The 12009-nt window shown below is 40.8% G+C and overlaps 1 protein-coding gene and 1 long non-coding RNA gene across 8 annotated transcripts in view; one reads left to right on the top strand and one right to left on the bottom strand.

Moving 5' to 3' along the window:
* cbfa2t3 (CBFA2/RUNX1 partner transcriptional co-repressor 3) overlaps positions 1-12009 on the bottom strand; it is a 67388-nt gene that overhangs the window by 13768 nt on the left and 41611 nt on the right. For 5 of the 7 annotated variants that reach the window (XM_041816843.1, XM_041817090.1, XM_041817139.1 and 2 more), the window contains exons 3-7: positions 7504-7745; positions 6434-6523; positions 5100-5281; positions 1627-1910; positions 898-983 (exon numbers count right to left, since the gene is read on the bottom strand). In XM_041816843.1, coding sequence (XP_041672777.1) covers positions 898-983; positions 1627-1910; positions 5100-5281; positions 6434-6523; positions 7504-7745 — 884 coding nt within the window. The remainder of the gene's footprint in view (positions 1-897; positions 984-1626; positions 1911-5099; positions 5282-6433; positions 6524-7503; positions 7746-12009) is intronic. The other 2 variants (XM_041816925.1, XM_041817298.1) reach the window with 1 other exon arrangement.
* On the top strand, positions 7655-10753 carry LOC121529486. The gene is made up of 3 exons (XR_005993581.1): positions 7655-7787; positions 9056-9240; positions 10028-10753. It is a non-coding gene; the product is annotated as an uncharacterized LOC121529486 (long non-coding RNA).

Raw genomic sequence — 12009 nt, 5'->3', positions numbered from 1 at the left:
TATTTACTTGCACATTAAAAAGTGATTTAAATACAAAATATTCATTTTACAAGACATGGCAAGGGGCAAGACATGACTGTCTTCAGAATACTGTCTAAGTAATGGTGGTACCATGAGTTTTATCTTGAAATTTCAACAGGGTGCTTATAATAATCATAATATTGGATAACTAAGTTAAATTCTTGCAGTGGTGAGGTTCACAATTAATATAAAAACTGATTTATGCCATTTAAGTAGAATAAAACTGTTATACTGTTGTAAAACTGACTAAAATCACAAGTACTTCACTATTTAAAACACTTATTTTTCCCCATAATTTCATCAGAACATGTAAAAATGTCAGAAATATTTAAAGTCTGAATAAATTCATGCAAAAATAAGGCTTACAGTAAAAATAAAAAGTGATATAAACCACATAAATACAATAAAACTGTTATAAGGATGTATAAAAAAATCGTCCCTACTTTAATTTTTACTCCATAAATTAGTAAAATGTTCTCACCCTTAAAATTCGAGAGTTTCATCAACTTATCATAGTTAGTTCTGATTTAAGGACTATTTATTTGGGACCAAAGAGGCGTAAAACAACATTTTTCAAGTTCTGGAGGAAAAAGGAAGTTTGAGATGCTCTGAGCCACTGCTGATTGGTCAGATGGTGTGATGTCACTTTTGGTGATGCTGACTGATCTCCACTGACTGGGTGGGAAAAATCGTTCTTGTTCTATGGTATCACAAAGAGTTGGGGGAGGCCAAGACCAAAGTGACCATATATGGTTTCTTGCCCCATAAAGGGTTAATAACCTGACGACCTAGCTCTTTCATCTCTTTTTTTCACAGTTGCATTATGATGTTTACATAAGGAGCTACTTTTAACTTGGCTATCAAGCTGATACGTACATTATCAAGGTGCTTCCATTCTTCCGCCCATTCTCGATCTGTGAGACGATGATCAATCACCTCCTCTTGGCGGGCTCCATGCACTGCTGAAAGACACATCCATAGGTCAGATTCAACAAAAACACTGCTTGTTTATTTTTTCAACCAAAAACACAGACCATATTTCTAACCAAAAACCCCTGACTGTCTGTAAATGAGGCATTGACCAATCAATCATAACTCAAACAATTTTATAAGTCCCTCTGGGGGGATTAGAGCAGATTGTTTACAAAAATAATATAGGCAGCAACAGGCAGACATCAAACTAATGAGAAATAACAGCTCAGAACATGAAAAGATCTTAAATTGGTCCTGATAAATAATTAGATAACATTGTAAAAGGGTTATTAAATATGAGAAAAGGTTCAGAAGTTAAACAACAAAACAATCAAAGGCCTCCATGTGCCTGTACTGCAGCTTCATGTCTAATCAGTAAGACAATTTGACGGCGAATTCACCTCTCTTCTTTAGGGAAAGCAGAGTGAAGGCATATATGGTTGCCACAGTTGTAGCACATGGGCATGTATGGCTGTGGTCTTTATATAGATGCACTGCCACAAGGATTATCGCGCTGAACTGACAACTGGCCTTTGTTCTCCACATTTACATTCACCCAGGCTCAACCACATAACTGAAGGCTATGGATCCGTGTGTTTATCTGACCCAGTGAATGCTCTGCAGCTGTCCTACCTGTCTGCCGGTGTCTGTCTCGGGCTTCGCGGTGTTCATTATGTCTGTAAGCGTCTCTGTATTGGTGCGCCAGAGCCATGTCTTCTAGTCGATAGTGCTGGGGTCCCATTTGGGGGTTGGGTGGGTGAGAGAGGCCGTTGGGAGGGTGCGTGGAGAGACCGTTGGGGGGCGGATGAGCAGGAAGACCTGTGCTGGGGCTGAAGCGTTGGCTGGGGCTGATCGTGCAGGGTCTCTTAGCCAGGTGCTCCGGGTGGATGCTGTCTCTGTCTGAGCTGTCTTTGGTCCTTAAGAGGAGGACATGAAGTGAAACATGATTAAATGTTTATACTTCTACATGTTACTTATATTCTGGTGATAGAAATTCAGCAGGATTTAATATGCAGACTGTCATAGGTTTTTTTGTCTGGGCTTACAACTTTAAAACTCTTTTGTGGAGTGTTTTTGGGTCATGAAAAAGATGCAGACAGTGTGAGTACAATGCAGTGTGTGAGAATAGATCTCAACCAAACAAACAGTGTTAACAGAGATGTTAAACATCTGATAAATATTTCAGAATCATCAGATGTTTAGACACAGACTAAAGTCTGCAGTGTTTTCCAAGCTGTGGGAAATGGGAGATGTGGTATTGTTGGATCTATTAAAAAAACAGATTCTTGTTGTAAAATTGTGTTTTTATTTGCCAATAACCAAAGATTCACACAGCCAAACTAAATCTCATCACTCTGTTTCTAGTACCATATTTACCATTATGCCCTCTAATGTTCACCAGAGAATAGATTCAGCTGTCTCAAATAAAAGCTGCAAAATCAGACACTCTATTCTCAAAGTATCAGCAAGTATGTCAGTCTCCTCTAAAGGAAGATAATTCCCAGCCTACTTCATCTTTCCCTGGCTGGTTCTGTCCTCGCCAGGCCACAATGAGTAATTTAAAGATTGTGGGCTTGCTTTGCCAGACTAAAAATGCAGTGCCAGAGCATTACTTCATGGTTTAGGAAAACATGCCCCTGCAAAGAGCTAGAGCGCCTTTAGAAACAGATCAAGGGGCAAAATATGCCTGCTGTAACAAACATGTCAAAAACATAAACAGATAGGATTTATTTCTTGATGCCTGATGTGTGAGCATGTGTCTGTTATGAGCAAGTATTGCCTTTGTTACAAGTTTACAGTGCATTTACTGGGCTGTGTCGCCACATGATATAACTGTAAAGTGAGAAAAAAAAATCTGTTTTTCAGGTTTGCTGTATGACAGGCCTTTGTGTTATGAACCACCAGGCCAAATTGCACTGAAAAACATTGCTAAGTCCTCAGCATCTGCCGGATGCTGAGGGCTTGTTGGTTGAATGTGAAAAAGTTGCGCCCAGTCAAGAGAAAGATGATCCTCTCATATAAAAAATGCTACAAACTGAATGGAGGACAGCTGTCTGCTATGCAGCTATGTGACAACTCTCTTTTTAAAGCCACCAGAGAAACAATCACATTTATGTTATGACAGGTATTCCTTATATGCAATTTCCCTTTGAGTTATGTGGTAATGTCTGTCTCATGTTTATGAGATGTCTTTGTTGTTAAGGTTCTGCTGAAAACAACCCTTTTCCTGATGTTGCCCTTCAAAATGAAAGTCTACAATTATGATTAGCATTGGAGACTTTTACTGTGACAGACTTAGCAAGAATAGAGCATGTCTATCATCAGATACTTTACTAAACTTTAGCATCGCTACACTAACAGATAACAGTGATTGAACTGTTGCTGCTTTGAAAGAGACAAAGCCAGCTTCTTTTTGTCATCCAGGACTACAGACAAATCAAACATGGATTAAAGCACATCTTCACCAGGTAGGATTGTTCTTGCTACACCTTGGGAAAATTAACAAGCACTACAGCAAGAAGTGAAAAACCTTCTAACGGTTTGACACAAAAATTCTGGATATCACTTTACAGGGACTTTAAGAAGCAGAAAAAGACAACATAATGAGTAAATAAAGCCCAATCTTAAGAAGATCTGTTCAACAAAAACAAAACAAAACACTCATTTTGTGTTGATTTATTTTTAACTACCACAACATCTTGTGAAGTGGATTTAACCTGCATGAGAACGCTTTAGCAAAGGAACACAATCCTATCTTCAAAACTCAACAACTCCCACATGGTGTACGCAAATGTTCACGTTTCCCTGCTGAGAGCTGCTTGTTGTTCAGTTACAGCGAGGCAGCGGTCCCTCCGAAGCTTTTGCACAGCTGTACGCCATATGTATCAAACAAAGCCAAGTCCAACTGTACGCCATGCGTCTCAAGCTCTTAATCTGAATATCCCTCAGCCTACTCTTAGATTGCAAGTATTTCTCTCCCTTTCCCTCCCACCCTGCTCGCTCCGGCTTAAGGGGCAATATGGGCTGAATGCTGTGTGTTTGGCAGATGTTTAGTGACACTCATTTATGTCTGTGTACTTCAAGTGGGTGTGTGTGTGTGTGTATGTGTGTCGAGAGTGTTTTCGAGCCATCTGGACAGTTTAAATGGGAGTGTTGATATTAATCTGTTTAGCTGGATGGCAATAGGCAGGCATTCGGATAGAAATCACTCTTTATCATCCCAAGGATCAAAGGGGAATAAATGCAGCGCTGCACCATGCAGATGATGTATGTGTGTGTGTTGTGTGTAATCATATTTATCCTTGTGTATATTTGTGCATGCCAGCTATACTCGTACACATCCCTTGCTCTAGTATCTGGAAAATCAGAAGAACAGCTGGCACAATGTAGGCCCTGCCCCAGCCAGACCCCTGCCCTCCCTCTCCACGAGCTCCGCCTGCTGTGTATAAACCACAGGTTGAGAGGCGGAGGTGTGCGGATTACAGTGAGATTGCACATTCAAGCTCCAACCTCTAGTCTCATCCAAACCACCACCACCCTCCCTACACCCCCGCTCAGGATGTGCTCAGTGTTACGGTCAGCACATCACCATCTGGACACATCCCTGACATATGGACAGCTGCTGGGAGCCTGCAGGTCAGGCAGTTGGAGAGGAAAAGTGAGAGGTGAAGAAGGTTTGTGCCAGAAAAAGACAAAGGCAGAAAAAAGAGGAAGAAAAGAAAATGATTGTTAATTCTCTCTTGTTGCATCTTAGCGTGGTGGATAAAGCTGAGCACCGGGGGGAAATGTGGGGCAAACCAAATCTCACTGCTGGTCTTTGAGTTGTGCTGAGGACATCTACTGTAATTCACCCCCTTTTTGCTTCTTAGCCTCTGTTTTCTTCCTTTATGTGTTTTCCTGCCCTGCATTTATCCCCTCCCTCACTCCCTCCCAGACAGCTGGCAGATTCATCCTGGCATCAGGGCCGTCCAGACTTCCGCCTCCTGCACTGAGGAGGATTTATGGATTCTTCTTGTTGCTTGGCATTGACAAACACCCTGAAATAAGTCATACACAATGCTCCGTCTTAAATTTGTGTCTTCTAGTGTTTAACAAAAATATGCTACCTGTCAGGGGTTCTCCTCTTGCCGTGCTCGTTCATCTCCAGCATTATCTCAGACGAATCTAAGGGCGAGCTGGCGTTGGCGTCCAGGAGAAGCTGCTCGTGTTGGGCTAGATACTGAGCCGGAGTTTGTTTGGCCAACCGGGCACAATGCAGCAACTCTCTCTGCAGCAGGGGCAGGTTTGCCTTCAGAGGTTAAAGAAGACAGACATTTCTGGATTAGTGATGAATTAAGTTGTTTCAGGGAGGACAGAGATTTATTAAACTGATGTAATTTTTGATAAGAGCATCAAGTGGTTCAGAGATGAGATGGTGGAAAAACAGATAAAATAAGGAAAAGATTAGGAAAAAGAAAGTGATAGATGGAGAGACAGGATGAGATAAGACAGGTCCCTTGACACCTTCCTCTGCCATGCGTCTCTCCCTTTCTCTCTCTCTCCAGGGTGGGCTTATGTGTATATTGTGTGAGTGTATGTGTGTATCAGTGCTGTCAAATAGCTCTCTCAGACCTGTCTGGTTGATATAACACAGCCATTGCTGCAATGTCCCAGATGTGGAGGATCATTGCACGCCAGGGGGTCTGACACACTCACTTACACTGCTTTCAATGGACATACACAAGCACATCCCCCATGTTCTGCACATTACTACACTGCAGTGTTCACCTATTAATGTCCTATCAAGGATAAGTCTTCCTCCTTGCATGTATATGAACCTCTCTATTTGATTTTGAAAGCAAATTTGAAAGGAAAAAGCACAAGATCTTAACCAGTAAACTGGCCTGAAGCTTGAAAATGGAGACTGTTTCTACTTATTCATTAGTCACCATTTGTTCATATTTCTCCCTTCTTCCATTATTTCCCTCTTCTTGATCTGGTGATCAGCTGATTATGAGTGTTCACTCTTATCATACACCTGTCGTATTTTAAATCCATCATCCTTTCTCCTGCAGTCAGCCTGTCATTTCAGTGTGTAGGCTGCAACCCTCCTCCACCCCAGCCACCTCCATTCAGTTTATCAGCATCTAGTTCAGACCCTCACAAGTCTTCTGCTCATTTCATTCTGCAATCCTCAGTCTCCTCCTCCAAGCCACCTCATTGGTGCCCCGGTCCTGCTCCTCAGAAATCTATTCCTCACCTGATCCTGCATCCCTCATCAATACTATCACCAGTGTCTAGACTCCATGAGGGGGTATCCTATTCCTGCTGTTTGCCCCACTACCCCTTTGAGTACATGAAGTCATCACAATGGAGTCAAATCATCAAAGACAATCCTCCTTCATCAAAATCTGTAAAATGAGTTATTGTTAAACTCATAAACGTGTGCATGATTGTTTACCTTTAGGAAAGGAATGACAAACGGCCTCAGAGGGAAGTTGGTGGCCTCGTGAAGTTTGGAGTGAAACTCTTCAATGGTAAGAGTAGAGTTCTGAGTAAGATGACAAGGAGAGAGGACACACAGCATGTAAAAAAAATCACAATCTTCATGTCGGTTATAAAAAAGATAATTTTTTATGTCTTTCAAGATCAATCACATTTATTAAAATTAATTAAGGTGCATAATTACTGCATATATTTTTTTAAACTGCATTAATTGCATAAATTATTGTCCTTTTCAGCACACTCTGGTTAAGCCACTGCAGCATCTCCCTGCAGCCACAGTGATGTAAAATACATATACCACTGCTCCCTAATGTCTGATTTCATTTTTAAACACTGCGTCTCCCCTAGGAGGCCAGATAGCCTAGTGGTGAGGTCACACCCCATGTACGCATATGGTTCAGGTTCAAGACCAACCTGTGGCTCCTTCTGCACGTGTCGTTTTCCCAATTTTCTCATCCCTGTCTCTGATACTGTACACTTTCCACCTCTAGCAATGAAGGGGGAAAAAAGGCCAAAAATCTGTCTAAAAAAATTCTCATAGACAGGCTCTGCAAACAAGTCAAAAGTAATCTGCGTCATATTGTTTTTTATATTTACTTTTCTCTTAATAAAACTCCACATACAAATAATAATAAAATAAAACAATATAATTCCAACCCCCCAACAGTTCTTCTTTTATAAATCTCGGTAATTAGCCCCCTGGGAGTCTGTGTTGCCGTCTTTACTATGTATATCTCGATCATTTCTGTTTCTGTTTTTTTTTTTTGTTTATTATTATCATTATTAATGCTATTTTCCTTTTCTTTCTTGTATATCACTAACCTGTTGTGTTATTTTTCTCTAAAAAGGCCAAAAAAGGTTAAAAAAAAAAAAAGGAAAACACTCCTCAAAGCACTTATATTCTGAACCAATAAATTAAAAAATATGTGCAAAGTAGAACTGCTGAAATCATGAATGGACATATTAGTTTAGGTGTGATTAGACAGATCATCAAAATAACTCCACATGAATGTGATCCAAACGTACCACAAGCCCCAGCACCAGGCTACGCACTCTCTCCCCGATCTCAGGCGATATATCGTTCCCAAACTGCTGCAGCGTGGTCAAGAAGCGCTTCAGTTTACACAGTTGCCGGGCACCGCAGGCTGGCGGAAGCTGCTGGTTGGAGAGCGAGGCCGTTGAAGACATGGCTGGCCCATTACTGAAGCCGTTTGGAGTGGAAGGAGCACCGTTGAGTGATGTAGGAGAGTGGCTGCTCCCGTTCAGCACTGCAGAGAAACAGACAGAAGGGAGAGACAAAAATGAATTAGGTCAGTAGATTTTGGAAGGGCCTGGGGGGCTTCTGACAGATCTGGGGGTGAGATATGATACTTATATGCTGCTTTTGGAGAGATGTGTGGTTAAAACTTAATATATATGAAGCGCATATTAAACTCAAATGTGACTTCAGCAGCACAATTTCTTCCTGTTTTGCGGGGAGAGTATTTGTGTGTGTTCATCGTAACTTCAGCTGTCTCACAAGTGGTACCATTTGACTCTAGTATCAGCCTATTCCCCCTGCTCCTCACCCTTTCCCCCCCTCTCACTCACTCACTAGGACACAACTATAAGAGGAACTTGTTAAAGAGGTGCCAAAAATAGGCCTGCGGCCTGTGTTACTTTTATTCCAATAGCAGGTGTGTAGCTAAATCTGGCCCTACACATGTCCACCAGCTGAAAGTAGATTTGCAGCTTTAGGGTTCAGAATAGACACAGCATTCATACACACATATATAAGCAGTCACATATTCTTCCAAATGCAGGCACAAACAAAGTCAAAATTACACAGCAGCTAATGTAGGCACGTTTGACCCTTTCCCCTGTTTTTGTTTTCATTCCTGTTGCAGTCATGCATATTGATTTATCGAATGCATGCTAAAGTCTATTTTGTTCTCCTGTCTCGCAACAATGGGTCATATTTTTTAAATATTTGCATCTACCTTCATCTAAACCATAAGAAGATGTTAGTGTTCTCTTTGCCTGTTTTAAATCAAATTCCAGGATCTTTTCAGATGCTGATAATTCCGTATTATAATATTAACGGTGTTTTGTTTATTTGGGATCCAGTGCACTGCTTTGGCTTTATTGTTTTGATGTGGTTTGGTTTCTTACAAGTTATTTCTAAGATTCTATGCTTGCGAATGTGCCTTTATTTTGTGTTTTTGTGGAAAAAATTGTTATATTCTACACTCAAACCTAATTTAACCATACATAGTATAAAAAGTGTCTGTGCCTTTAATAACATAACAGCATACCCAAGCACTTACACTGAGCATGGCATTCAAAGTATGATATAATTACCAATACAGGAGCATATTCTTTTCAATATGTATTTAAAGCCCTCTGCAGTGTGTCATTGTGCACTGTAACACAAACCCTCATACGCATACTTGAAAACAAGACTATATACAGTCGAGTTGTTGAGAAGAAAAAGTTCCTGTGGTTCCTCTCAGGCATGCTTGTTTCTCGGTCGAGGGTCTGAACACATATGGACTAACTCATGTGATCCCAACAGGCAGCACTTGTGTTCTGGTTTTAGAGCAAGGGAGAGGTGCAAGGAGAGAGCTGCACTGCTGACCGCCCGCCACAACAGGTGAAACAACATGGCCTGTCATTGCTATATAGGGAAGAAAGTAGTCTACACACCGCATCGCCACCCTGACTGATGTCCCCTGAACCCATCGCTGCAACTGCGACGACCACCAGCACCCAACCAGCCAGCTGGTAAACAACACAGACGCACACGCACAATGCTACAGCCGTGCTCGCACATGCGCTCAGAGACACTTGTCCCACGAGCAAGGGCATTCTCTATACTAAAAAAAACACACAACAACAGATTCAAGCCTGCTGAGACACACCTGACACACAAGTGACTTCAACACTTGTCACCAGAACAGGGAAGACGCACATATTTAACATTTCTGTCTCTTTACATAAGCGTAGGAAGTGTTTGTGACAGTTGACCTAAAAGGAACAAATGACTGTGTAGTTTACTGTAGATGGCTTCTAAAGTACTGCACAGGTGTGTTTACATCTGTTATTCATTATTAAAGGATGTTGGGACATTTCTTTCTAACCTGTAGCAGGTCTTAGTGGGACACTTTAACATCATGAGAGGGAAAACAAGAAAAATAAAAAAATTATATATGGTATTCCTGAAATATTAAGGATATGGTATACCTTATGGAAAGTAGCACTTCTATCCCGGTTTAATGTGATAGAAGTTTATCAAACGAGACTTGTGTCTGTAGAAAAACTTCTTTACAAAGAAAACTTTTTCAGTGAGTCTTGGCTCAGTCCTAATACAACCCTAACCTCTACCACTTAGCCCTTCCCTTGTGTTTTACATGTTCATGTCTAGAGGTAGGGTGTCCTGATTCTTGTTGACATGGAGGAAGGTCAAATGTTTGGGGTACATGGCCCTTTTAACATTTTTTTCCAGAGGCAAAATCCAAAACAGGGCTCAGTCCCATTTCTAACTTTTACCCCAACTCTTTGATTTCAACAGTCCCTTAGGCCCATGAAACAGAGGGGTACTGGTGACATCTTCCTCTGTTCAAAGGGACTACCCTTTAAAGAAGTAACCTTTGCTACTATGTCGTCATTGCAGAGGATCAGGACTCTAACACCTTATGATTCTTTGGACATTGATGGACTTTTGACTGGCTGTATGAGAAATGCTCCCACAATGTGTACTTGTCTGTGTTTATTCCTTTTTTATCTGTGCAAATCTGCTGAAGAAAAAAGGTATAAAGATAAGATATTGAAATAAGGGTAAAACATCACCTTCTGCACCAAATAAAAAAAAAACATATTCAGGCATGTTTTTGTATTAAAAAAGGCCGTTAAAAACATGGAGAAGGGTTAAATTATAGAAAAACACCAGATACACCAAATGATCTCCTGTGGAGTCGTCATTTTCCTTTTCATTTTTTGTGATGGTGAATGGAACAGAACACAACTCCCTGCATGGAATCAAACTTTGTAAACTGTTATCCAAATATATGACAAGCATCTTAATCCTTGTACACACTAGAAGATTTTGAGAGAGTTTAATGTGAGAGACCCCACACATGATGACAAATAATGCCAGATTTACCAGCTTTGTTTCATAGCAAACCACACTTTAGCAGATTAATTCGCAAACAACTGGAGTTTGCATTCACAAATCTCACACAGTCAAACACAACTTCAGAGTTAACAAGCTTAATGTGGCTAGCGCTACCTCTCTGCCACATCTGCTGTTGTAGCAGTGCCAGTGTAGCTCTCTTCCTTGTCAGTTCCACTGAAGTATGTTCTACAGGACACATTGGAAAACGTATGTTGTTGCTTCAAATAAAAACAAGTTGATCCTCCATTTCTGACGGCTATCTATCTTTATGTCTCACTTTTACTAACATTGCTATGGCTGGGTTTGTTGTGCTTCCTCTTTCAGTCAGCTTGCTTCCAGATTGGCTATTGCTTCATTCCATGTAACAATCATGCTCATGCCTGCTCAGCTATCCTCAATTTTCCCCCATACAACAGGATTTCTGGCCTTAAATGTAAAACATATTGAATAATTACAATCTCATGTCGGAACAGCTTCCATAGTCTTTGTAGTAGATCAGAAAGGGAAAGATCACTCTTGACACACAACGTGAAAATCTTGCAAGACAATCTTTAGAACTATCTTATATTCTGACCTTTGCTGACTTTGATCAGAAAGGGAAAATCCAACCCAAACTTGGCAGGGCTATCCCCTAGTGTGTGCTAGGCTTTCACCCATAGGCAAGGGCGCCCATAAGGGGGGATAAAGTGGAGAGCTTTCTGGGTCCCAGCCAAACTGGGGGCCCATGGAGTCATGATCAACTTTTGTAGAAAAGAAACAAAAAATGGGTTAAGGTGGCAAAAATGGTGGCAAAAATTACATAGCCAAAAGATGGTAAAATAAAGCATAAAACAGCGAAAGTGGGATTTAAAATGGCATTGGTAATATTTGCTAAATCGTGGCAAAAAAAGTTTAAAAGCAGCAAAAGGTGACAAAAATGGATTCAAAATGACAAAAAGAAAGTGACAAAGAGGAGCAAAACGCAGCAACAGTGGGTCAGAGTGGCAAAAATTACCAGAAAATAGCAGATTAGGGAATAAAACTGGAGAAATTGTTTTTAAAGTGGCAAAAAAGTGCCAGAAACGGATGACAGGTGGCTGAATGGTGCCAAAAATTAGTGAAAAAGAGCAAATATGTGTTTTAAGTGGCAAAATGGGTTAAAAGAGGGAAATAAGGGCAAAAAAAAAACAGCAAAAATGTGGAAAAAAAATAAAATGGCAAAAAGAATTGGCCAAATGGGTAAAAAGATTGAGTTTAAAAGTGGCACCAATAAATAATTTCAAAATAAGAGCCCAGGGACCCAACCAACTCTGTGGGCAGGCCTGCCCACAGTACATTGGATTCTCCAATGTAGCCTGGAAGATAAATCTGCATTTAACCAAGAAATCTCATCTTTATAG

Source organism: Cheilinus undulatus, linkage group 1, assembly GCF_018320785.1.
Source record: "Cheilinus undulatus linkage group 1, ASM1832078v1, whole genome shotgun sequence".
In the NCBI taxonomy this organism is placed as follows: domain Eukaryota; kingdom Metazoa; phylum Chordata; class Actinopteri; order Labriformes; family Labridae; genus Cheilinus; species Cheilinus undulatus.
Note: the sequence above shows the minus strand (reverse complement) of the source record. Positions and strands in the feature narration are given on the sequence as shown.